The following is a 25,924-nucleotide window of genomic DNA, read 5'->3' as shown; positions in this document are numbered from 1 at the left end:
TCAATGGCCTGAAACAGGTGGTGGTCTCCTCAAATATCCCAGTGGACTGTCTGCTTGGAAATGACCTGGAGTCCTCAGCATGGGCTGAGGTAGAACTAAAAACCCATGCAGCAATGCTGGGTATCCCTGAACTGGTGTGTGTGAAAACAAGAGCACAATGCAAGGCACAGGGTGAACAAGTAGAGCTGGAGTCTGGAAGAATGGCCCAGCCTACCAAGAGAACAGGAAAGTCAGCTGGGAAACCAACTGCAACACAGCAAAAGAAAGGGAACCTCTCTTCTCAGGAAGAAGTTCTGCCCTCTGAGGGAACTGAGCCTTTGGAGCTTGAACCTTATCAGGTTGAGCTCTTAGGCCCAGGGGGACCCTCAAGGGAGGAGCTTTGTAAGGGACAAGAAACCTGTCCCTCTCTTGAAGGCCTTAGGCAGCAAGCTGCTGAAGAGTCCAAAGGCAAGAAAAATGGAACGCATAGGGTCTATTGGGAAGATGGACTCCTGTACACTGAGGCCAGAGACCCCAAACCTGGTGCCACTAGGAGAGTGGTAGTGCCTCAGCTGTTCAGGAAGTTCATCCTAACATTGGCCCATGACATTCCCCTTGCTGGACATTTGGGACAAACCAAGACGTGGGAGAGGTTAGTCAACCACTTCTACTGGCCCAATATGTCCAACATGGTTAAGGAGTTTTGCCTCTCCTGCCCCACCTGTCAAGCCAGTGGTAAGACAGGTGGGCATCCAAAGGCCCCCCTCATTCCACTTCCAGTGGTGGGGGTGCCCTTTGAAAGAGTGGGTGTGGACATAGTTGGTCCACTAGAACCTCCCACAGCCTCAGGAAATATGTATATCCTGGTAGTAGTGGATCATGCTACCAGGTATCCTGAAGCTATTCCCCTTAGGTCGACTACTGCCCCTGCAGTAGCCAAGGCCCTCATTGGTATCTTTACCAGAGTGGGTTTCCCTAAGGAGGTGGTGTCTGACAGAGGTACCAACTTCATGTCAGCATACCTAAAGCACATGTGGAATGAGTGTGGGGTGACTTATAAATTCACTACACCATACCATCCACAAACTAATGGCTTAGTTGAGAGATTCAACAAGACATTAAAGGGCATGATCATGGGGCTCCCAGAAAAACTCAAAAGGAGATGGGATGTCCTCTTGCCATGTCTGCTTTTCGCTTACAGAGAGGTGCCACAGAAGGGAGTAGGATTCTCACCCTTTGAACTTCTGTTTGGTCATCCTGTAAGGGGACCACTTGCCCTTGTTAAAGAAGGCTGGGAGAGACCTCTCCATGAGCCTAAACAGGACATAGTGGACTATGTACTTGGCCTTCGCTCTAGAATGGCAGAGTACATGGAAAAGGCAACCAAAAACCTTGAGGCCAGCCAACAGCTCCAGAAGTTTTGGTATGACCAAAAGGCTGCACTGGTTGAGTTCCAACCAGGGCAGAAAGTCTGGGTTCTGGAGCCTGTGGCTCCCAGGGCACTCCAGGACAAATGGAGTGGCCCTTACCCAGTACTAGAAAGGAAGAGTCAGGTCACCTACCTGGTGGACCTGGGCACAAGCAGGAGCCCCAAGAGGGTGATCCATGTGAACCGCCTTAAGCTCTTCCATGACAGGGCTGATGTGAATCTGTTGATGGTAACAGATGAGGATCAGGAGGCAGAGAGTGAACCTCTCCCTGATCTTCTGTCATCAGACCCAAAAGATGGCACAGTAGATGGAGTGATCTACTCAGACACCCTCTCTGGCCAACAGCAAGCTGATTGTAGGAGAGTCCTACAACAGTTTCCTGAACTCTTCTCCTTAACCCCTGGTCAGACACACCTGTGTACCCATGATGTGGACACAGGAGACAGCATGCCTGTCAAGAACAAAATCTTTAGACAGTCTGACCATGTTAAGGAAAGCATCACGGTGGAAGTCCACAAGATGCTGGAATTGGGAGTAATTGAGCGCTCTGACAGCCCCTGGGCTAGCCCAGTGGTCTTAGTCCCCAAACCTCACACCAAAGATGGAAAGAAAGAGATGAGGTTTTGTGTGGACTACAGAGGGCTCAATTCTGTCACCAAGACAGATGCCCATCCAATTCCAAGAGCTGATGAGCTCATTGATAAATTAGGTGCTGCCAAATTTCTAAGTACCTTTGACTTGACAGCAGGGTACTGGCAAATAAAAATGGCACCTGGAGCAAAAGAAAAGACAGCATTCTCCACACCTGATGGGCATTATCAGTTTACTGTTATGCCCTTTGGTTTAAAGAATGCCCCTGCCACCTTCCAAAGGTTGGTGAATCAAGTCCTTGCTGGCTTGGAGTCCTTTAGCACAGCTTATCTTGATGATATTGCTGTCTTTAGCTCCACCTGGCAGGATCACCTGGTCCACCTGAGGAAGGTTTTGAAGGCTCTGCAATCTGCAGGCCTCTCTATCAAGGCATCCAAATGCCAGATAGGGCAGGGAACTGTGGTTTACTTGGGCCACCTTGTAGGTGGAGGCCAAGTTCAGCCACTCCAACCCAAGATCCAGACTATTCTGGACTGGGTAGCTCCAAAAACCCAGACTCAAGTCAGGGCATTCCTTGGCTTGACTGGGTATTACAGGAGGTTTGTGAAGGGATATGGATCCATTGTGACAGCCCTCACTGAACTCACCTCCAAGAAAATGCCCAAGAAAGTGAACTGGACTGTGGAATGCCAACAGGCCTTTGACACCCTGAAACAAGCAATGTGCTCAGCACCAGTTCTAAAAGCTCCAGATTATTCTAAGCAGTTCATTGTGCAGACTGATGCCTCTGAACATGGGATAGGGGCAGTTTTGTCCCAAACAAATGATGATGGCCTTGACCAGCCTGTTGCTTTCATTAGCAGGAGGTTACTCCCCAGGGAGCAGCGTTGGAGTGCCATTGAGAGGGAGGCCTTTGCTGTGGTTTGGTCCCTGAAGAAGCTGAGACCATACCTCTTTGGGACTCACTTCCTAGTTCAAACTGACCACAGACCTCTCAAATGGCTGATGCAAATGAAAGGTGAAAATCCTAAACTGTTGAGGTGGTCCATCTCCCTACAGGGAATGGACTTTATAGTGGAACACAGACCTGGGACTGCCCATGCCAATGCAGATGGCCTTTCCAGGTTCTTCCACTTAGAAAATTAAGACTCTCTTGGGAAAGGTTAGTCTCATCCTCTTTCGTTTGGGGGGGGTTGTGTAAGGAAATGCCTCCTTGGCATGGTTGCCCCCTGACTTTTTGCCTTTGCTGATGCTATGTTTACAATTGAAAGTGTGCTGAGGCCTGCTAACCAGGCCCCAGCACCAGTGTTCTTTCCCTAACCTGTACTTTTGTATCCACAATTGGCAGACCCTGGCATCCAGATAAGTCCCTTGTAACTGGTACTTCTAGTACCAAGGGCCCTGATGCCAAGGAAGGTCTCTAAGGGCTGCAGCATGTCTTATGCCACCCTGGAGACCTCTCACTCAGCACAGACACACTGCTTGCCAGCTTGTGTGTGCTAGTGAGGACAAAACGAGTAAGTCGACATGGCACTCCCCTCAGGGTGCCATGCCAGCCTCTCACTGCCTATGCAGTATAGGTAAGACACCCCTCTAGCAGGCCTTACAGCCCTAAGGCAGGGTGCACTATACCATAGGTGAGGGTACCAGTGCATGAGCATGGTACCCCTACAGTGTCTAAACAAAACCTTAGACATTGTAAGTGCAGGGTAGCCATAAGAGTATATGGTCTGGGAGTCTGTCAAACACGAACTCCACAGCACCATAATGGCTACACTGAAAACTGGGAAGTTTGGTATCAAACTTCTCAGCACAATAAATGCACACTGATGCCAGTGTACATTTTATTGCAAAATACACCCCAGAGGGCACCTTAGAGGTGCCCCCTGAAACTTAACCGACTGTCTGTGTAGGCTGACTAGTTCCAGCAGCCTGCCACACCAGAGACATGTTGCTGGCCCCATGGGGAGAGTGCCTTTGTCACTCTGAGGCCAGTAACAAAGCCTGCACTGGGTGGAGATGCTAACACCTCCCCCAGGCAGGAGCTGTAACACCTGGCGGTGAGCCTCAAAGGCTCACCCCTTTGTCACAGCCCAGCAGGGCACTCCAGCTTAGTGGAGTTGCCCGCCCCCTCCGGCCACGGCCCCCACTTTTGGCGGCAAGGCTGGAGGGAACAAAGAAAGCAACAAGGAGGAGTCACTGGCCAGTCAGGACAGCCCCTAAGGTGTCCTGAGCTGAGGTGACTCTAACTTTTAGAAATCCTCCATCTTGCAGATGGAGGATTCCCCCAATAGGGTTAGGATTGTGACCCCCTCCCCTTGGGAGGAGGCACAAAGAGGGTGTACCCACCCTCAGGGCTAGTAGCCATTGGCTACTAACCCCCCAGACCTAAACACGCCCTTAAATTTAGTATTTAAGGGCTACCCTGAACCCTAGAAAATTAGATTCCTGCAACTACAAGAAGAAGGACTGCCTAGCTGAAAACCCCTGCAGAGGAAGACCAGAAGACGACAACTGCCTTGGCTCCAGAAACTCACCGGCCTGTCTCCTGCCTTCCAAAGATCCTGCTCCAGCGACGCCTTCCAAAGAGACCAGCGACCTCGACATCCTCTGAGGACTGCCCCTGCTTCGAAAAGACAAGAAACTCCCGAGGACAGCGGACCTGCTCCAAGAAAAGCTGCAACTTTGTTTCCAGCAGCTTTAAAGAACCCTGCAAGCTCCCCGCAAGAAGCGTGAGACTTGCAACACTGCACCCGGCGACCCCGACTCGGCTGGTGGCGATCCAACACCTCAGGAGGGACCCCAGGACTACTCTGAGACTGTGAGTACAAAAACCTGTCCCCCCTGAGCCCCCACAGCGCCGCCTGCAGAGGGAATCCCGAGGCTTCCCCTGACCGCGACTCTTTGAATCCTAAGTCCCGACACCTGGGAGAGACCCTGCACCCGCAGCCCCCAGGACCTGAAGGACCGGACTTTCACTGGAGGAGTGACCCCCAGGAGTCCCTCTCCCTTGACCAAGTGGAGGTTTCCCCGAGGAACCCCCCCCTTGCCTGCCTGCAGCGCTGAAGAGATCCCTAGATCTCCCATTGACTTCCATTACAAACCCGACGCTTGTTTCTACACTGCACCCGGCCGCCCCCGCGCTGCTGAGGGTGAAATTTCTGTGTGGGCTTGTGTCCCCCCCGGTGCCCTACAAAATCCCCCTGGTCTGCCCTCCGAAGACGCGGGTACTTACCTGCAAGCAGACCGGAACCGGGGCACCCCCTTCTCTCCATTCTAGCCTATGTGTTTTGGGCACCACTTTGAACTCTGCACCTGACCGGCCCTGAGCTGCTGGTGTGGTGACTTTGGGGTTGCTCTGAACCCCCGACGGTGGGCTACCTTGGACCAAGAACTAAGCCCTGTAAGTGTCTTACTTACCTGGTTAACCTAACAAATACTTACCTCCCCTAGGAACTGTGAAAATTGCACTGTGTCCACTTTTAAAACAGCTATTTGTGAATAACTTGAAAAGTATACATGCAATTTTGATGATTTGAAGTTCCTAAAGTACTTACCTGCAATACCTTCCGAATGAGATATTACATGTAGAATTTGAACCTGTGGTTCTTAAAATAAACTAAGAAAAGATATTTTTCTATACAAAAACCTATTGGCTGGATTTGTCTCTGAGTGTGTGTACCTCATTTATTGTCTATGTGTATGTACAACAAATGCTTAACACTACTCCTTGGATAAGCCTACTGCTCGACCACACTACCACAAAATAGAGCATTAGTATTATCTCTTTTTACCACTATTTTACCTCTAAGGGGAACCCTTGGACTCTGTGCATGCTATTCCTTACTTTGAAATAGCACATACAGAGCCAACTTCCTACATCGTTGCAGGCAAAAATTACCTGTTCAAAGATCTGCCTTTCACCAGAGTCTTCACTGTGTTTCCGCCCGCTGGCCCAGTGGGAAACAGGGCCTTTACATTGACGCCGGCTCCAAATGGAGCCGGTGCCAATGTGGCAGTGTGGTGGGTGCAGCAGCACCCGGCGCGCATTTCACTGCATGTAATTCGGGCAGTGAAATGCACGACGGGCAGTGGCGGCGTTTCCACTGTGGCATTTCTGCCACAATCATAATAGGGCAGGCGGACCACCACTGTGAGTCTGGCGGTCGAGGGACCGCCAGATTCATAATGAGGGCCTTAGTCATTAAAGCTTTCATGGAAGGCCTTAAAAGGGTTATTCCGCCCTGAGTGCCTGCTGCACTATCCTGGAATCTAAATATTGTGTTTACCAGACTCCTAGGCCTTCCTTTTGAGCCATTTCATTCATGTACTCTTCAGTACCTTTCTTGGAAAATGGTGTTCTTAGTCGCCATAACATCACTCAGATGTGTTAGTGAGCTCCAGGACCCAACTTTGGAAGAAACTTTCTTTCAGATTCATAGAGACAAGGTGGTCCTTCGCACTAACCCAAAGTTCCTTTCTAAACTGCTTTCTCAATTCCATATCAACCAATCCATTGAGCTACCAGTCTTCTTTCCGCGTCCTGACTCTGTTGCAGAAAGAGCTCTCCACACTCTAGATGTTAAATGAGCATTTATGTTTTACATTGACAGAACCAAAAACCTTAGGAAAACTAAACAGCTCTTTGTAGCTTTTTCACTTCCTCACAAAGGCAGTCAACTATCCATCTAGATATGCTGTTTTTGGATACTGAAGTGAATACAGACTTGATATGCTAAAGCAAAGAGACAGTTACCTGTTACTCCTAGAGCACATTCTACTAGGAAAAAAGGAGCCACGATGGCTTCCCTTGGAAAACTCCCTATAGCTGACATTTGTAAGGCAGCCGCATGGTCTACACCGCATACTTTTACAAAGCTGTACTGTGTGAATGTACTAGCACATCAGTAAGCCAATGTAGGTCAAGCTGTGCTACGAACACTTTTCCAGTCAACTTCAAATCCAAAGACTAACTACCACTTTTATGGAGGGACTGCTTTACAGTCTATGCAGAGCTTGTGTATCTACAGCCACACATGCCTTAAAACTAAAAATGTTACTTACCCAGTAAGCATCTGTTCGTGGCATGTAATGCTGTAGATTCTCATGCTCCCTCCCTCCTCCCCGCATTCCTGTGGCCGTTTCAGTTACTTTATATTTGTATGTACTTGTACATATGTAGTTACATTTGTATGGACATCTTTCTCTATACTTCCCCTACACTATTTTTCTCACCCGCCTGCGGGAAAACAATCTAACAAAGGAGTTGATGCCCATGCTCCGTATCACTGAGAAGGAGTCACCACTCAAAATCGTGCCTCGCACACCTTCTTTGAAGACAAATAACTTGCAACACTTGGGGCCCAACACTAGATGACAGGAGTATGCAGGAGCATGTGATTCTACAGCACCACGTGCCACGAACAGATGCTTACTGGGTAAGTTACATTTTCCATTTGCCAAGATAAAGTAATACCATTTTTAGTGTTCCTCAATAGAGAGGGTCCCTGGAATTAGTGACTGCTTAGATTATACTTTCTGGTTGATTGTTTTATTGCAAGGAAAGGAAAATTATGTGTTGCATTCTGGACGTTATATAGTTATTTTACATTCTAACACAAATAGTTACAAAAAATATCAACTCTATAAACTCTGTAAACACTATTGGAAACTCTATGATCAGCAGACCATAGTTAAAATGTTAATTGCAGACAGTGATTTTGTCTTTCATAGAGGCACAAAACACTATTTTATTAACACTGTACTTTCTACCTTTCAGATTAAAATGGTTTAAGTAATCGTATTCATTGCTTTGCTCAGGAGAAATCAAGCGTACACGTTCTTAATTCCTGTAATAAAAGTATGCCTCTTATGTTCTGAGCCTTCCATCTATGATTTTAGGGTGCCTTGGGGGGCTCAGTTTGGGTTTATACTGTATTCACACCAAAGGACCTCTGGAGTTACTTCTGTTCAACCCAGAACATTCTAGCAGATGAGCTCTGCACATTACAAACAGGGCTCCCTTGTCTGTTGTCTGCAGATTCTCATCCAAAACCTGGGTGATTTCTGCCTCTGTTGCTGCATGGTCTTAAAGGCTGATTTAAAGTTGTGTAACAGACAAATGGTTTAATTTTATTTTTTTGGCTGGATGGCTAATGGATGATGTAATTGGGATCGTTTGGGTCAAGCTTTGCTTTTTTCAGTGACTGGAGAGTCTGCCCAATGTTGTGTGTATCGAGGAAAATTCCTTGTCTGAGCAGTGTGATCGTTTTTCACCATTTTGGATCAGAAAATGTTACCTTCATAAGTAGTGGATTGGGAGTTTTGTTGATTCCAGGAAGTGTGCGGAATATTTAAAGGAATCCATTTAGGCAAGCGCAAAATAGAACGGATGATGGGTGCTTGTTTGCTATTGCTGATGTGCCTGATTTTTCTGTGAAGATTTGATGCTATTGCACCTATCGGTCAAGAGATGCAAGGGCGTCTGGAATTGGGTCGCTGCATAGTTTTCTGCTTAGTTTGAGGTCTCTGTGGTGGGTGAGTGTAGTAAGTAGATAAGTAATACATGCAAGTGGAGTTTGTTTTTTCCACTATTTTCATGTACACAAAAGGTATTGTCTGCTTTCGGTTGTACCAGAATGTTGAGTAATTCAGGACTCAAATATGGCAATAATTAAATTCACAGTGCATAACGTCAGTGGAGGGTGCAGATACGTGGGTCTGACATGTATTTTATTTAATATATGCTGAGGTGTTCGTTGGGGTTGCATGCTACAAAAATCATGATATAATAATTCATAGGGAAGTCCGTGAAGAAACAGTTCTGTTCTTTTCATGGGTTTTGCTTTGCTATGGAGGGGTGACCACATGCTACGGATGATAAATGGGATTTTTGCTGTGTTTATATACATTGTAAAGTCATTGAGTGGTTTGATGTGCCGAGGAGGTTGATTACATCTTGGTTCATGGTCTTTGTAAAATTATAGGTGAAGTCCCTGATGAAAACAACAGAGTGGTTTATACATGAAGTCATAACAAGATCTGTGATTTTTCTAAATGGAGTTTGCTGACTGCCAGAGGCCGAAATCAATATGGATGAGGATGTCAAAAATGTGTGTGTTGGAGGGTGTGAGCCTTGTTTTCGTCATGAAAATTACATTTGTTGTGTGTGGATGTGTCTGTGGAGGAACTACTGAGTAATGCTCATTAATGAGCATGAGGTGAGGTGGCGGTTCTTTGCATTGGCCTTAGGTGGTTGACCAAGAGGTGATTTGAACCTGCACCAATTGAATTGGAGAGGGCAGTGTGCTTGGGTGGAAGCAGAGCGGTAGTGGTTGTGTAGCTGAGATGCAAGAAGACTGGCTTTATGACCTTTCTTGAGATATTCCCATTGTTATTGTAAAAGATTTTCCTGGCAGGGAAGGATGAGAGTGAGTGTGCTAAATTTCACACGCATAAAAGAGACAACCGTAAGATAGTTTTTCGGGAAAGACATAGCTTAGGGCCTAGAGAAAATGTTAAGTAACACAACACAGAAATCAAGCGAGCAAGAACATAACATGTATAACGATCATTTTATTTCACATAAATTATGATAGAGTTCCCAACGATAATGACCAAATTATACAACTGTAGATTGGAAAAAAAGGAAATTACATGAGAGTACATGGACGATCGCACTCAGAAGCAGCTTACTGACCTATCACAACTGTGCAGCCCAAAACATCAGCACACTGTATTTCGCAGTTATTTCGAAAAATAAAATGATTAAAAGCAGCTCAGAGTGGGTGGAGGAAAGACACCACTCTGGCCTGGTGGGTAGTGTAGAAAGGCTCGGTACACAACATATTACCAATCAGCCACCCGCCCTCAGTGCAATTCACTCAAAGTGAAAGTCTGTTGTCAGAAAAGTGCCAGCCTCCCTCGCAGCCCCTTCAAGTTACAGAAGAGGGTGACGGCGGAGGCTAATCATATCTTCCCAAGTGACCAGAAGGAGCCCAAGGCTTTCTGTATCCACCAACCCCACTCTTCTTAAGCCCCAGGCTGACAGTCACTGCGCACATGCTGAGCAGCATTGTGATCTGATAGCTCGTGCTGGCGCAGCACCTTGAGTAATAGGACTAGTACTGAGGATCTCTGTGTGGCGTTACATTTCAGTGTGGGGAAATGCACTAAAAATACATTATTTTAACCCGCAGTGCGTGGCACTTGGCAGGTCTGGTTGGATTGGCCTGACCATCAAGACAGACATTGGGGGAAAGGCTGCTAAAAGAGACATGGATGCGCCCAAGCACTGCATGGGTGAATGCTTTACTGTTTGCATGAGGCGTAAAAAGACACATAGAAAAGTGGACTTGTATGTCACACAACTGAGCTTAGGATGGTAGAGAAACCCAACCTAAGAAATTAGACTGAGCGTAATATAATGAAGATGATGGTACAGAAGGGCATGCGTGCATATGTTAATAGCGCCTTAAGTGTGCTTGGACAGGGTTTGCGACACACATGGAGCTATAATGTGATCATTCTGGACAGAGAACTTTAGAAACTATATCAGATCACATTTATGAAAGTGTGTTATGTAAATTAGTTGTGAAATCAAGGTTAGATCTCAGCACCACACCACAAGGTTCTCTGGGAAGGAATCACCTACAGGAAGCCAAGGAATTAAGTTTAGTAAATATTAACTGTATATATGTTATGCCTCCTCTGAAAAGAGAGTAAATAAAGTGAAATAATAGAATAAAAAAGAAAGGAGGACAAAAAATATGCCGCTTTACATAGAAGTTGGGTGAGAGCCACACTCAATATTTAAGAACTAAACATATTTTTGCCGGAAGTTCTAAAAAGGTAAATATTAAAGCAGACCTCTGCCCCTTAGAATTACAAAACAAATGTGTAGTTTGTTGTAATATTAGTTTAGATTTCAGTTTTTGCTATTCCTTTGTCCTAAATATTGTCAATATAAAAACTGTAAAATATTGGTATGGAAACTAGCTATGGAATTAAGACATGGTAATATATAGCTGCAGCTCGAAGACGTTCATTAGTATTTAATTACTAACGTGTACCAGTGTTTCTCCACGAGTGACCCCAGCTTGTTTGTGGAAGGTAATTTAGTTCTGTCTTTGACAGTGAGTGAACTTCCCTGTTTTTTTCAGAATGCAGCTACAATGCATTCTGTTTTTTAGAAATACATTTGCAATGCTTATTTCAATAATGTAAAACGCAAGTCTTGTCCGTCTGTATGCAGTGTCAATACGCCTAGTTCCTCCTTTACTTGCGGTGTGGCTCTATTGTGAACAGCAGTATGACGGAATCTCAGCCTTGTATCCAGCAGCCCTATTCCTACGGGAAAATAAAACAAGAAAACCCTGAGATTGGTGACATAGAAGAATGTATGATGTGCGATCTTCAATACAATGTCGGTCGCAGGGATTGCTCAGAGGAGGGTTTGAACGTTTCCTAGTGGATAAAAAGAACAAGTTCACAAATTACAATTATGCAGTGCATCTATAATGGTCACTATTTATATTTCCTACACATGGCGAGTAATGGGCAAACATTCACAGATTAAGACGTGTTGGAGATTAGCATGTGATTTTTAAATTACTTTGCTTTCGAGATTGTACCTGGTGTATTTCTGAGGTTTTCAAAGCGCACCAACTCTAAGTGTGAGAATGATTTAGCCATTGAGGGCTTCTTTAAGCCTTATATGGAGCTCTTAGCTGGCAAGTCGTGCAGAGAAGGAAGGGGAGCGAGAACGATGGGCATCGTCATTCTTAATGGACCAGTAGCACGTATCTGTGAGCATGCCTTACTAACTGACCGACCAGCATACAGGCACATACACACATAAGACTTCTTGAAGCAGTCATGCAAACACATATCAACAAACTGTATGTAGCAACACGCAACATATATCCATGTGTAGAGGCAGAAAAAACACATAAAAGCACCTATACACACACAGCCTACATAAGATCACTGAGGCAAACAGTCCTATACTAAATCACCTATGTGAATAAAAAAAAAATTGCTTGCAGGTATTCAGGTACACTGAAAACCATACATACAGTGAAATAAATATAAACAAAAACAAGAAATATGCTGGCTTATATTACCTCAAACCAGATGCAAACAGGATGCCCATACATTGTTAGCTAGGTAATGCATGACTTTGTGAATGGTCAGTAGATGTTTAAGTGCTTACTTGGATGAGTGGATGGAAGCATGAATGGCATGACTACACATAGATGTGGAGAGATGGATGGATGTGCTATTGTGGTTTGAGTGTGTAAGTGGCAAGATAGATTGAGAAATTAATCTTTTGTGTGGGTAGAAAGATAGCCCTTCATGCATCCTTCCATGCACTCATTCACCTATTGGTTCATTCATACATGTACTCACCTATTTTTACCATCATTGGTTCATTCTGTCATTCACCTATCCTGACACACAAACTTACCTCTATATGAAGAATCACTTTAATTGAGAAATAGATTGCAAAATGCAGTAGTGGGGTAATCTAATCCAGATTTCTGAACCCAAACCCCTCTCTTAAGAAAAGGCACGATCACAGTACTTGTTCAGCCATTAACGAAAATCTGTTTGAGTATTTCCTGCACAGAAAGTATCATTTATATACCCTACTGCTATCTCTGATGCGAGACCTTTTAATAACCATAAATCCAAGGCTGAATACATAGTTTCAGCTCCAGTTTTCCCAGCAGCCATATGTACCCTCCTACATGATAGTGTTAACTCTAACGCAGGTGCATAGAATATACAGCCCTAAATGAATGATTTCGTCAATGACTAGAACTCTCAAACGAGTTCTACATTGTAAGGAAATGCCTCCTTGGCATGGTTACCCCCCTGACTTTTTGCCTTTGCTGATGCTAAGTTTTGATTTGAAAGTGTGCTGAGGCCTGCTAACCAGGCCCCAGCACCAGTGTTCTTTCCCTAACCTGTACTTTTGTTTTCACAATTGGCACACCCTGGCATCCAGGTAAGTCCCTTGTAACTGGTACCCCTGGTACCAAGGGCCCTGATGCCAGGGAAGGTCTCTAAGGGCTGCAGCATATCGTATGCCACCCTGGGGACCCCTCACTCAGCACAGACACACTGCTTGCCAGCTTGTGTGTGCTGGTGAGGACAAAACGAGTAAGTCGATATGGCACTCCCCTCAGGGTGCCATGCCAACCTCACACTGCCTATGCAGTATAGATAAGTCACCCCTCTAGCAGGCCTTACAGCCCTAAGGCAGGGTGCACTATACCATAGGCGAGGGCACCAGTGCATGAGCACTGTGCCCCTACAGTGTCTAAGCAAAACCTTAGACATTGTAAGTGCAGGGTAGCCGTAAGAGTATATGGTCTGGGAGTCTGTCATACACGAACTCCACAGCACCATAATGGCTACACTGAAAACTGGGAAGTTTGGTATCAAACTTCTCAGCACAATAAATGCACACTGATGCCAGTGTACATTTTATTGTAACATACACCCCAGAGGGCACCTTAGAGGTGCCCCCTGAAACCTAAAACGACTATCTGTGTAGGCTGACTAGTTCCAGCAGCCTGCCACACACCAGACATGTTGCTGGCCACATGGGGAGAGTGCCTTTGTCACTCTGTGGCTAGTAACAAAGCCTGTACTGGGTGGAGATGCTTATCACCTCCCCCTTGCAGGAACTGTAACACCTGGCGGTGAGCCTCAAAGGCTCACCCCCTTTGTTACAGCACCACAGGGCATTCCAGCTAGTGGAGTTGCCCGCCCCCTCCGGCCACGGCCCCACTTTTGGCGGCAAGGCCGGAGGAGATAATGAGAAAAACGAGGAGTCACTGGCCAGTCAGGACAGCCCCTAAGGCAACCTGAGCTGAGGTGACTCTGACTTGTAGAAATCCTCCATCTTGCAGATGGAGGATTCCCCCAATAGGGATAGAAATGTGACCCCCTCCCCTTGGGAGGAGGCACAAAGAGGGTGTAGCCTCCCTCAGGGCTAGTAGCCATTGGCTACTGCCCTCCCTGACCTAAACACACCCCTAAATTCTGTATTTAGGGGCTCCCCTGGACCTAGGAACTGAGATTCCTGCAACCTAAGAAGAAGAGGACTGCTAAGCTGAAAAACCCTGCAGAGAAGACAGAGAGACCAACTGCTTTGGCCCCAGCTCTACCGGCCTGTCTCCCCACATCTAAAAGACACTGCTCCAGTGACGCTTTCCCCAGGACCAGCGACCTCTGAATCCTCAGAGGACTGCCCTGCTCTAGAAGGACCAAGAAACTCCTGAGGACAGCGGCTCTGTTCATCCAAGACTGCAACTTTATTTCCAAAGAAGCAACTTCAAGACAACTGCGTTTCCCGCCGGAAGCGTGAGACTTGCTACTCTGCACCCGACGCCCCCGGCTCGACTTGTGGAGAAACAACACTTCAGGGAGGACTCCCCGGCGACTACGAGACTGTGAGTAGCCAGAGTTGCCCCCCCTGACCCCCCACAGCGACGCCTGCAGAGGGAATCCCGAGGCTCCCCCTGACCGTGACTGCCTGACTCCCAGATCCCGACGCCTGGAAAAGACTCTGCACCCGCAGCCCCCAGGACCTGAAAGATCGGAACTCCAGTGCAGGAGTGACCCCCAGGAGGCCCCCTCCCTTGCCCAGGTGGTGGCTACCCCGAGGAGCCCCCCCCCTTGCCTGCCTGCATCGCTGAAGAGACCCCTTGGTCTCCCATTGATTTACATTGGAAACCCGACGTGTGTTTGCACACTGCACCCGGCCGCCCCCGTGCTGCTGAGGGTGTACTTTCTGTGCTAACTTGTGTCCCCCCCCCCGGTGCCCTAAAAAAAAACCCTGGTCTGCCCTCGGAAGACGCGGGTACTTACCTGCTGGCAGACTGGAACCGGGGCACCCCCTTCTCCATTGAAGCCTATGCGTTTTGGGCACCACTTTGAACTCTGCACCTGACCGGCCCTGAGCTGCTGGTGTGGTAACTTTGGGGTTGCTCTGAACCCCCAATGGTGGGCTACCTTGGACCCAAACTTGAACCCTGTAGGTGGTTTACTTACCTGCAAGAACTAACAAACTCTTACTCCCCCTAGGAACTGTGAAAATTGCACCAAGTGTCTAGTTTTAAAATAGCTATATGTGATTTATTTGAAAAGTATATATGCTATTGTGATTATTCAAAGTTCCTAAAGTACTTACCTGCAATACCTTTCATTTGAAGTATTACATGTAAAATTTGAACCTGTGGTTCTTAAAATAAACTAAGAAAATATATTTTTCTATACAAAAACCTATTGGCCTGGAATTGTCTTTGAGTGTGTGTTCCTCATTTATTGCTTGTGTATGTACAACAAATGCTTAACACTACTCCTTTGATAAGCCTACTGCTCGACCACACTACCACAATATAGAGCATTAGTATTATCTATTTTTGCCACTATCTTACCTCTAAGGGAAACCCTTGGACTCTGTGCATACTATTCCTTACTTTGAAATAGTGCATACAGAGCCAACTTCCTACATTGGTGGCAGCGGTGGGATACAAGACTTTGCATTTGCTGGACTACTCAGCCAATACCTGATCACACGACAAATTCCCAAAATTGTCATTAGAAATTGATTTTTACAATTTGTGGTATTTTTCTAAATTCTTAAAAGTCCTGCTAGGGCCTTGTGTTAGTCCCTGTTAGCATTTCATTTAGAGTTTAAAAGTTTTGATAAAGTTTGAATTAAGTTCTAGAAATAGTTTAGATTCTTAAAAAGTATTCCAACTTTTAGAAACATAATGCCTGGTGCAGATGAGAATGTGGTGGAACTCGACCTCACACCTTACCTCCATCTTAAGATGAGGGAGCTAAGGTCTCTCTGCAAAATAAAAAAAATCCCAATTGGCGTAAGACCCTCCAAACAACAGCTCAAGGAGCTTTTGGCAGAGATTGAAAAAGCCAACCCCTCTGAGGATGACCTCACAGAGGGGGAAGATAGTGACTTGGGGGAGAATTCCCCCCTTCCAGTCCTAATTAGGGAGATCAGGGACCCTCAATCCCTGATGCCAACTATGATAGTCAGAGATGCTGCTTCCCTCACAGGAGGGGCCAGCACCTCTGAAATCACTTAGGATAGCCTCAGTGAGGATGACCTCCTGTTAGCCAGGATGGCCAAAAGATTGGCTTTGGAGAGACAGCTCCTAGCCATAGAAAGGGAAAGACCAGAGATGGGTTTTGGTCCCATCCATGGTGGCAGCAACTTAACTAGGGTCAGAGATTCTCCTGACATGTTGAAAATCCCTAAAGGGATTGTGACTAAATATGAAGATGGTGATGACATCACCAAATGGTTCACAGCTTTTGAGAGGGCTTGTGCAACCAGAAAAGTAAACAGATCTCACTGGGGTGCTCTCCTTTGGGAAATGTTCACTGGAAAGTGTAGGGATAGACTCCTCACACTCTCTGGAAAAGATGCAGAATCTTATGACCTCATGAAGGGTACCCTGATTGAGGGCTTTGGATTCTCCACTGAGGAGTATAGAATTAGATTCACGGGGGCTCAAAAAACCTCGAGCCAGACCTTCGTTGATTTTGTGGACTACTCAGTGAAAACACTGGATGGTTGGATTCAAGGCAGTGGTGTAAATGATTATGATGGGCTGTACAATTTATTTGTGAAAGAACACCTGTTAAGTAATTGTTCAAATGATAAACTGCATCAGCATCTGGTAGACCTAGGACCAATTTCTCCCCAAGAATTGGGAACGAAGGCGGACCATTGGGTCAAGACAAGGGTGACCAAGACTTCCACAGGGGGTGACCAAAAGAAAGGGGTCACAAAGCCTCCCCAGGGGAAGAGTGTTGAGACATCCAAAAACAAAAATAGTAAAGAGTCTTCTTCAGGCCCCCAAAAACCTGCACAGGAGGGTGGGCCCAGAGCCTCTTCACAAAATAATTTTTGGTACAAGGGTAAAAACTTTGATCCCAAAAAGGCCTGATGTCATAGCTGTAATCAGCCTGGACACCAAACTGGAGACAAGGCCTGTTCCAAGAAAAGTACCACTTCTAACTCCACTCCAGCTAACACTGGAATGGCTAGTCTCCAAATGGGATCAACAGTGTGCCCAGAGCAAATCAGGTGTCACACTGAAGCTACATTAGTCTCTGTGGGTGGGGTGGATTTAGCCACACTGGCTGCATGGCCCCCTAACATGCAAAAATACAGGCAGCAGCTCTTAATTAATGGGACAAGTGTAGAAGGCCTGAGGGATACAGGTGCCAGTGTCACCATGGTGACAGAGAAACTGGTTTCCCCTGGTCAATACCTGTCTGGACAAACTTATCCAGTCACCAACGCTGACAATCAGACTAAAGTACATCCCATGACTATGGTAACTTTAGAGTGGGGAGGGGTCAATGGCCTGAAACAGGTGGTGGTCTCCTCAAATATCCCAGTAGACTGTTTGCTTGGAAATTACCTGGAGTCCTCAGCATGAGCTGAGGTAGAACTGAAAACCCATGCAGTCATGCTGGGTATCCCTGAACTGGTGTGTGTCAAGACAAGGGCACAGTGCAAGGCTCAGGGTGAAAAAGTAGACCTGGAGCCTGGAAAAAGGGCCCAGCCTACCAAGAGAAAAGGAAAGACAACTGTGAAACCAGCTGCAACACAACAACTAGAAGAGAACCTCTCTTCTCAGGAAGAAGTTCTGCCCTCTGAGGGAACTGAGCCTATGGAGTTAGAACCTTATCAGGTTGAGCTCTTAGGCCCAGGGGGACCCTCAAGGGAGCAGTTGTGTAAGGGACAAGAAACCTGTCCCTCTCTTGAAGGCCTTAGGCAGCAAGCTGCTGAAGAGTCCAATGGCAAGAAAACTGGAACTCATAGGGTCCATTGGGAAGATGGACTCCTTTACACTGAGGCAAGAGATCCCAAACCTGGTGCCGCTAGGAGAGTGGTAGTGACTCAGGAGTTCAGAGAATTCATACTGACCTTAGCCCATGATATTCCTCTTGCTGGGCATTTGGGACAAACCAAGACGTGGGAGAGACTAGTCAACCACTTCTACTGGCCCAACATGTCCCAGAAAGTCAAGGAGTTTTGTGTCTCCTGTACCACCTGTCAAGCCAGTGGTAAGACAGGTGGACACCCAAATGCCCCCCTCATTCCACTTCCAGTGGGAGGGGTCCCCTTTGAAAGAGTGGGTGTGGACATAGTGGGTCCACTTGAACATCCCACAGCCTCAGGGAATATGTACATACTAGTAGTAGTGGATCATGCTACTAGATACCCTGAAGCTATTCCCCTTAGGTCGACTACTGCCCCTGCAGTAGCCAAGGCCCTCATTGGTATTTTTACCAGAGGGGTTTTCCCTAAGGAGGTGGTGTCTGACAGAGGTACCAACTTCATGTCAGCATACCTGAAACACAAGTGGAATGAGTGTGGAGTGACTTATAAATTCACTACACCATACCATCCACAAACTAATGGCCTGGTTGAGAGATTCAACAAGACATTAAAAGGCATGATCATGGGGCTCCCTGAAAAACTCAAAAGGAGATGGGATGTCCTCTTGCCATGTCTGCTTTTCGCTTACATAGAGGTGCCTCAGAAGGGAGTAGGGTTCTCACCCTTTGAACCTCTGTTTGGCCACCCTGTAAGGGGACCACTAACTCTTGTGAAAGAAGGATGGGAGAGACCTCTTCATGAGCCTAAACAAGACATAGTGGAATATGTACTTGGCCTATGTTCAAGGATGGCAGAGTACATGAAAAAGGCAAGTAAAAACCTTGAGGCCAGCCAACAGCTCCAGAAGTTTTGGTATGACCAAAAGGCTGCAATGGGCAACCAGGGCAGATAGTCTGGGTTTTGGAGCCTGTGGCTCCCAGGGCACTTCAGGACAAATGGAGTGGCCCTTACCCAGTGCTAGAGAAGAAGTCAGGTCACCTACGTGGTGGACCTAGGCACTAGCAGGAGCCCCAAGAGGGTGATCCATGTGAACCGCCTTAAGCTCTTCCATGATAGGGCTGATGTGAATCTGTTGATGGTAACAGATGAGGAACAGGAAGCTGAGAGTGAACCTCTCCCTGATCTCCTCTCATCGAACCCTAAAGATGGCTCAGTTGATGGAGTGATCTATTCAGACACCCTCTCTAGCCAACAGCAATCTGACTGTAGGAAGGTCCTGCAACAGTTTGCTGAGCTCTTTTCCCTAACCTCTGGTCAGACACACCTGTGTACCCATGATGTGGACACAGGAGACAGCATGCCTGTCAAAAACAAAATATTCAGACAGTCTGACCAAGTTAAGGAAAGCATCAAGGTGGAAGTCCACAAGATGCTGGAATTGGGAGTCATTGAGCACTCTGGACAGTCCCTGGGCTAGCCCAGTGGTCTTAGTCCCCAAACCTCACACCAAAGATGGAAAGAGAGAGATGAGGTTTTGTGTGGACTACAGAGGACTTAATTATGTCACCAAGACAGATGCCCATCCCATTCCAAGGGCTGATGAACTGATTGATAAATTAGGCGCTGCCAAATTCTTAAGTACCTTTGACTTAATAGCAGGGTACTGGCATATCAAAATGGCACCAGGAGCAAAAGAAAAGACAGCATTCTCCACACCTGATGGGCATTATCAGTTTACTGTTATGCCCTCTGGTTTAAAGAATGCCCCTACCACCTTCCAAAGGTTGGTGAATCAAATCCTTGCTGGTTTGGAGTCCTTTAGTGCAGCTTATCTTGACGATATTGCTGTCTTTAGCTCCAGCTGGCAGGATCACCTGGTCCACCTGAAGAAGGTTTTGAAGGCTCTGCAATCAGCAGGTCTCTCTATCAAGGCATCCAAATGCCAGATAGGGCAGGGAACTGTGGTTTACTTGGGACACCTTGTAGGTGGAGGCCAAGTTCAGCCACTCCAGCCTAAGATCTAGACTATTCTGGACTGGGCAGCTCCAAAAACCCAGACTCAAGTCAGGGCATTCCTTGGCTTGACTGGGTACTACAGGAGGTTTGTGAAGGGATATGGATCCATAGTGACAGCACTCACAGAACGTACCTCCAAGAAAATGCCCAAGAAGGTAAACTGGACTGTAGAATGCCAACAGGCCTTTGACACCCTGAAACAAGCAATGTGCACAGCACCAGTTCTAAAAGCTCCAGATTACTCCAAGCAGTTCATTGTGCAGACAGATGCCTCTGAACATGGGATAGGGGCAGTTTTGTCCCAAACAAATGATGATGGCCTTGACCAGCCTGTTGCTTTCATTAGCAGGAGGTTACTCCCCTGGGAGCAGCGTTGGAGTGCCATTGAGAGGGAGGCCTTTGCTGTGGTTTGGTCCCTGAAGAAGCTGAGACCATACCTCTTTGGTACTCACTTTGTAGTTCAAACCGACCACAGACCTCTCAGATGGCTGATGCAAATGAAAGGTGAAAATCCAAAACTGTTGAGGTGGTCCATCTCCTTACAGGGAATGGACTTTATAGTGGAACACCCACCTGGGACTGCCCATGCGAATGCAGATGGCCTTTCCAGGTTCTTCCACTTAGAAAATGAAGACTCTCTTGGGAATGGTTAGTCTCATCCTCTTTCGTTTGGGGCGGGGGGGGTATTATGGGGGGGGGGGGGGGGTTGTGTAAGGAAATGCCTCCTTGGCATGGTTACCCTCCTGACTTTTTGCCTTTGCAGATGCTAAGTTTTGATTTGAAAGTGTGCTGAGGCCTGCTAACCAGGCCCCAGCACCAGTGTTCTTTCCCTAACCTGTACTTTTGTTTTCACAATTGGCACACCCTGGCATCCAGGTAAGTCCCTTGTAACTGGTACCCCTGGTACCAAGGGCCCTGATGCCAGGGAAGGTCTCTAGGGGCTGCAGCATATCTTATGCCACTCTGGGGACCCCTCACTCAGCACAGACACACTGCTTGCCAGCTTGTGTGTGCTGGTGAGGACAGAACGAGTAAGTCGACATGGCACTCCCCTCAGGGTGCCATGCCAACCTCACACTGCCTATGCAGTATAGATAAATCACCCCTCTAGCAGGCCTTACAGCCCTAAGGCAGGGTGCACTATACCATAGGTGAGGGCACCAGTGCATGAGCACTGTGCCCCTACAGTGTCTAAGCAAAACCTTAGACATTGTAAGTGCAGGGTAGCCGTAAGAGTATATGGTCTGGGAGTCTGTCATACACAAACTCCACAGCACCATAATGGCTACACTGAAAACTGGGAAGTTTGGTATCAAACTTCTCAGCACAATAAATGCACACTGATGCCAGTGTACATTTTATTGTAACATACACCCCAGAGGGCACCTTAGAGGTGCCCCCTGAAACCTAAACCGACTATCTGTGTAGGCTGACTAGTTCCAGCAGCCTGCCACACACCAGACATGTTGCTGGCCACATGGGGAGAGTGCCTTTGTCACTCTGTGGCTAGTAACAAAGCCTGTACTGGGTGGAGATGCTTATCACCTCCTTCTTGCAGGAACTGTAACACCTGGCGGTGAGCCTCAAAGGTTCACCCCCTTTGTTACAGCACCACAGGGCTTTCCAGCTAGTGGAGTTGCCCGCCCCCTCCGGCCACGGCCCCACTTTTGGCGGCAAGGTCGGAGGAGATAATGAGAAAAACGAGGAGGAGTCACTGGCCAGTCAGGACAGCCCCTAAGGCAACCTGAGCTGAGTTGACTCTGACTTTTAGAAATCCTCCATCTTGCAGATGGAGGATTCCCCCAATAGGGATAGAAATGTGACCCCCTCCCCTTGGGAGGAGGCACAAAGAGGGTGTAGCCACCCTCAGGGCTAGTAGCCATTGGCTACTGCCCTCCCTGACCTAAACACACCCCTAAATTCTGTATTTAGGGGCTCCCCTGGACCTAGGAACTGAGATTCCTGCAACCTAAGAAGAAGAGGACTGCTAAGCTGAAAAACCATGCAAAGAAGACGGAGACACCAACTGCTTTGGCCCCAGCTCTACTGGCCTGTCTCCCCCACTTCTAAAAGACACTGCTCCAACAACGCTTTCCCCAGGACCAGCGACCTCTGAATCCTCAGAGGACTGCCCTGCTCTAGAAGGACCAAGAAATTCCCGAGGACAGCGGCTCTGTTCATCCAAGACTGCAACTTTGTTTCCAAAGAAGCAACTTCAAGACAACTGCGTTTCCCGCCGGAAGCGTGAGACTTGCTACTCTGCACCCGACGCCCCCGGCTCGACTTGTGGAGAAACAACACTTCAGGGAGGACTCCCCGGCGACTACGAGACTCTGAGTAGCCAGAGTTGCCCCCCCTGAGCCCCTACAGCGACGCCTGCAGAGGTAATCCCGAGGCTCCCCCTGACCGTGACTGCCTGACTCCCAGATCCCGACGCCTGGAAAAGACTCTGCACCCGCAGCCCCCAGGACCTGAAAGATCGGAACTCCAGTGCAGGAGTGACCCCCAGGAGGCCCTCTCCCTTGCCCAGGTGGTGGCTACCCCGAGGAGCCCCCCCCCCTTGCCTGCCTGCATCGCTGAAGAGACCCCTTGGTCTCCCATTGACTTACATTGGAAACCCGACGTGTGTTTGCACACTGCACCCGGCCGCCCCCGTGCTGCTGAGGGTGTACTTTCTGTGCTAACTTGTGTCCCCCACCCCCCCCGGTGCCCTACAAAACCCCCCTGGTCTGCCCTCCGAAGACGCGGGTACTTACCTGCTGGCAGACTGGAACCAGGGCACCCCCTTCTCCATTGAAGCCTATGCGTTTTGGGCACCACTTTGAACTCTGCACCTGACCGGCCCTGAGCTGCTGGTGTGGTAACTTTGGGGTTGCTCTGAACCCCCAACGGTGGGCTACCTTGGTCCCAAACTTGAACCCTGTAGGTGGTTGACTTACATGCAAGAACTAACAAACTCTTACTCCCCCTAGGAACTGTGAAAATTGCACTAAATGTCTAGTTTTAAAATAGCTATATGTGATTTATTTGAAAAGTATATATGCTATTGTGATTATTCAAAGTTCCTAAAGTACTTACCTGCAATACCTTTCATTTGAAGTATTACATGTAAAATTTGAACCTGTGGTTCTTAAAATAAACTAAGAAAATATATTTTTCTATACAAAAACCTATTGGCCTGGAATTGTCTGAGTGTGTGTTCCCCATTTATTGCTTGTGTATGTACAACAAATGCTTAACACTACTCCTTTGATAAGCCTACTGCTCGACCACACTACCACAAAATAGAGCATTAGTATTATCTCTTTTTGCCACTATCTTACCTCTAAGGGGAACCCTTGGACTCTGTGCATACTATTCCTTACTTTGAAATAGTGCATACAGAGCCAACTTCCTACATACATAATAAACCAAATACTTGTAACTTTGTCTGATACTAAATAACCAAAAAGCTTGTAGAAAGAAATAGCAAAACACGAGAGATACCATAAGTGAGATATTTAAGTTTAAAAATGGTGAATTTACCAATCAGATTTGAAATAATACACATACATTTGAAGGATTACAGGTCAGTAGAGAATGTTGAAAGCACTTATTTGCATTAGAGGCTTTATCAAATATTAAATATCTAACTGAAGGAAACAAGGAAGACATTTGATCCTTTTAGGACTAAACAGAGTACAAAAATGTAGAATGATGCCTTGCTATGTATTACATAGCTTTCAAATATAGGAGTGACAACAGTAGGGCATAGCGTGAAGAAGAAAATTTCTTCAATTTCAGCAAAGGCAAACATGTTGGGCTAGAACACACCTCCTGCTGTTCAGGAGTTTTGGTTGTCTTTCTTAATTCATTTCTCTGAAATAAATATTTTTCTTTTGTTTATGCTTTCATGTTACGTTATGTATGGTGACAGTAAACAAAGTGCTTTCTACACTTTCCAGAGCAGATATTGATTCCAGTGACGAGAGTGATGTAGATGAAGATGTTGACCAGCCAGCAGTGCACAAAGCCAAGCATGACCTGATGATGAAGAATGAAGGCAGCCGGAAGGGGAGCTTCTTCAAGCAGGCCAAGAAGTCTTATCCCATGTTCCCGGCCCCAGAGGAGCGGATCAAGTGGGATGAATATGGAGAGATAATAAAGTATGTCAGAAACCCAGTCTTCTTGTAGGGTAGAATAGTTTGCAGCCGCATACCATAAAATCTATTCACAAAATAGATCGGTTTTAGGCACCTCTTGGAGAAACATACAGGTGACGAGCAAGGTTGTATTCTGGGAGGTTAGTTCAGTCACCTATACTCTAAATGTTGATTTATCTCTGCTCCTTTAATGTTTTAGAGTGCCACACAAAATATTGGTTTTCTTTTTAAAAAAAAGTTTGCTTTATTGTCAGATTTTAGTTAATGATGAACAACCGGCTGAAGAATTTTAGTACAGGACATCAAAGAAATGGAGGTAGAACTCGTACTGTATGCTTAAAATTCAAAAGATAAAGAAATTAAATAAAACAAATAACCCTAGCATGTTAGATACAGCACTACAAATGTAAGTTACTAATTGCTAAGACATAGGAATTTTAAGTTGCCATCATCCTCCCCCTTTAATAGCTAATTAAAACGTGTCAACTCACCTCTTTAAGGAAGAAGGTCATGCAAATTTAGGCTACTTAGTGGTCAAATGGCTGTACCAGATAACACAGCGATGTATGTGTAATTAATTTGTGCCTTTGGCACAAGGCAGAGAAAAAAGAAACATGGTACACACAGTGCAACACTACACACAGTGTGATCAGGTTTTAAAATTGCGACCTGGATGTTCTATGCATCCCAGTAGGGTTTGCTCATCCAGCTGACCTGGTACTGCCAAATGAGAGGTAAGAGAATGTTCATGAAGTTGGCATAAAACAAACTACAATTTTCAATGTGTGGTTTGGTAACTATGGTATTGGGGGTTGGCATATGGCCCAAGATCACATGTTGGGATGTATCAGTATCTGAACTTTGAACACATACTTGTTTCCCAACCACATGACAGACATGCTGCACCGAGGTAAAATTAAATATTGCTCTTTAGTGCTTTCAGGGGAGCTTCAACTATCGTCTTAGATTTGTAGGAAAATACTTTAACTATGTAGTATTTTTAATTGAGCATCCATTGAGGGTCTAAAAAAACATGTTTAAAAATGAGAATGTTTGCCATTAGTGGTTGCATTTATTAGTTATTTTAGTTAGAACTGAGTTTTGTTTTGCAAGTACTTCAGTTGACATCCTTATTTGATGGCTGACTTTTTTTCTCTTATTAAATAAATGTTCACTTTTTGCTGTAAAATTAAATATAATGTATGTCTACATTAAAGAGTTAACTACTACAATCTTAAACCATGTGTTACCCTGATAAAACTGGTAGTAGTAGTACTATTTGTTGCCTCACAAAGCTGACTTTAATACATTGCTATTCCTATTGCCTCGCAGACCAGAAGACTTTCTGATTCCAGAACTTCAAGCAACGGAAGAAGAAAAATGCAAACTGGAATCAGGCCTGACAAACGGCGAAGAGCCAATGCACCAGGATTTGTCAGATGTTCCAACCAAATGTGTGTCTGTGACTCAGCCGATGGAAATAAAGTATGTATTCAGAAACAAAATGGTCTCACAACAGGTGGGCACTGTTTAGTCATTCTCATGTTTTGTTGGGTTCTCCTAGGACAGCTTGATTGTTGCAATTCTTTATTTTGCATAGAAGTAGCTGAAGCTGTAAGATACTATAGATTGGTGATGGGGGTATTCACTGTACAGTTGGGGAACATGGATAGGCAAAAACATAAAATGTGGAAAATATCTGGCAACTGATGTAGTATTCTGTTTAGATTTTGGTGTAGTGATCTGCATAAGAAGCTTGAGAAGGCCTCTCTGACAATGACTGTTTTCGGTTTACTCAAGTGGTAAGTTTAGTGGGAGCTACTCCACAGTGATGTCTGTATGGCTTACCTCTGCAGAATATAGTCAGTTTA

The 25,924-nt window shown here is 46.3% G+C and overlaps 1 protein-coding gene across 2 annotated transcripts in view; it reads left to right on the top strand.

Moving 5' to 3' along the window:
* Window positions 1-25,924, top strand: part of CPSF2 (cleavage and polyadenylation specific factor 2) — a 188,865-nt gene that overhangs the window by 107,308 nt on the left and 55,633 nt on the right. For both annotated transcript variants that reach the window (XM_069208202.1, XM_069208203.1), the window contains 2 exons: window positions 23,856-24,056; window positions 25,386-25,538. In XM_069208202.1, the coding sequence (XP_069064303.1) occupies window positions 23,856-24,056; window positions 25,386-25,538 (354 nt within the window). The remainder of the gene's footprint in view (window positions 1-23,855; window positions 24,057-25,385; window positions 25,539-25,924) is intronic.

This window comes from Pleurodeles waltl, chromosome 9 (assembly GCF_031143425.1).
Source record: "Pleurodeles waltl isolate 20211129_DDA chromosome 9, aPleWal1.hap1.20221129, whole genome shotgun sequence".
Lineage (NCBI taxonomy): Eukaryota > Metazoa > Chordata > Amphibia > Caudata > Salamandridae > Pleurodeles > Pleurodeles waltl.
This window is presented reverse-complemented; position numbering and strand designations above follow the sequence as displayed.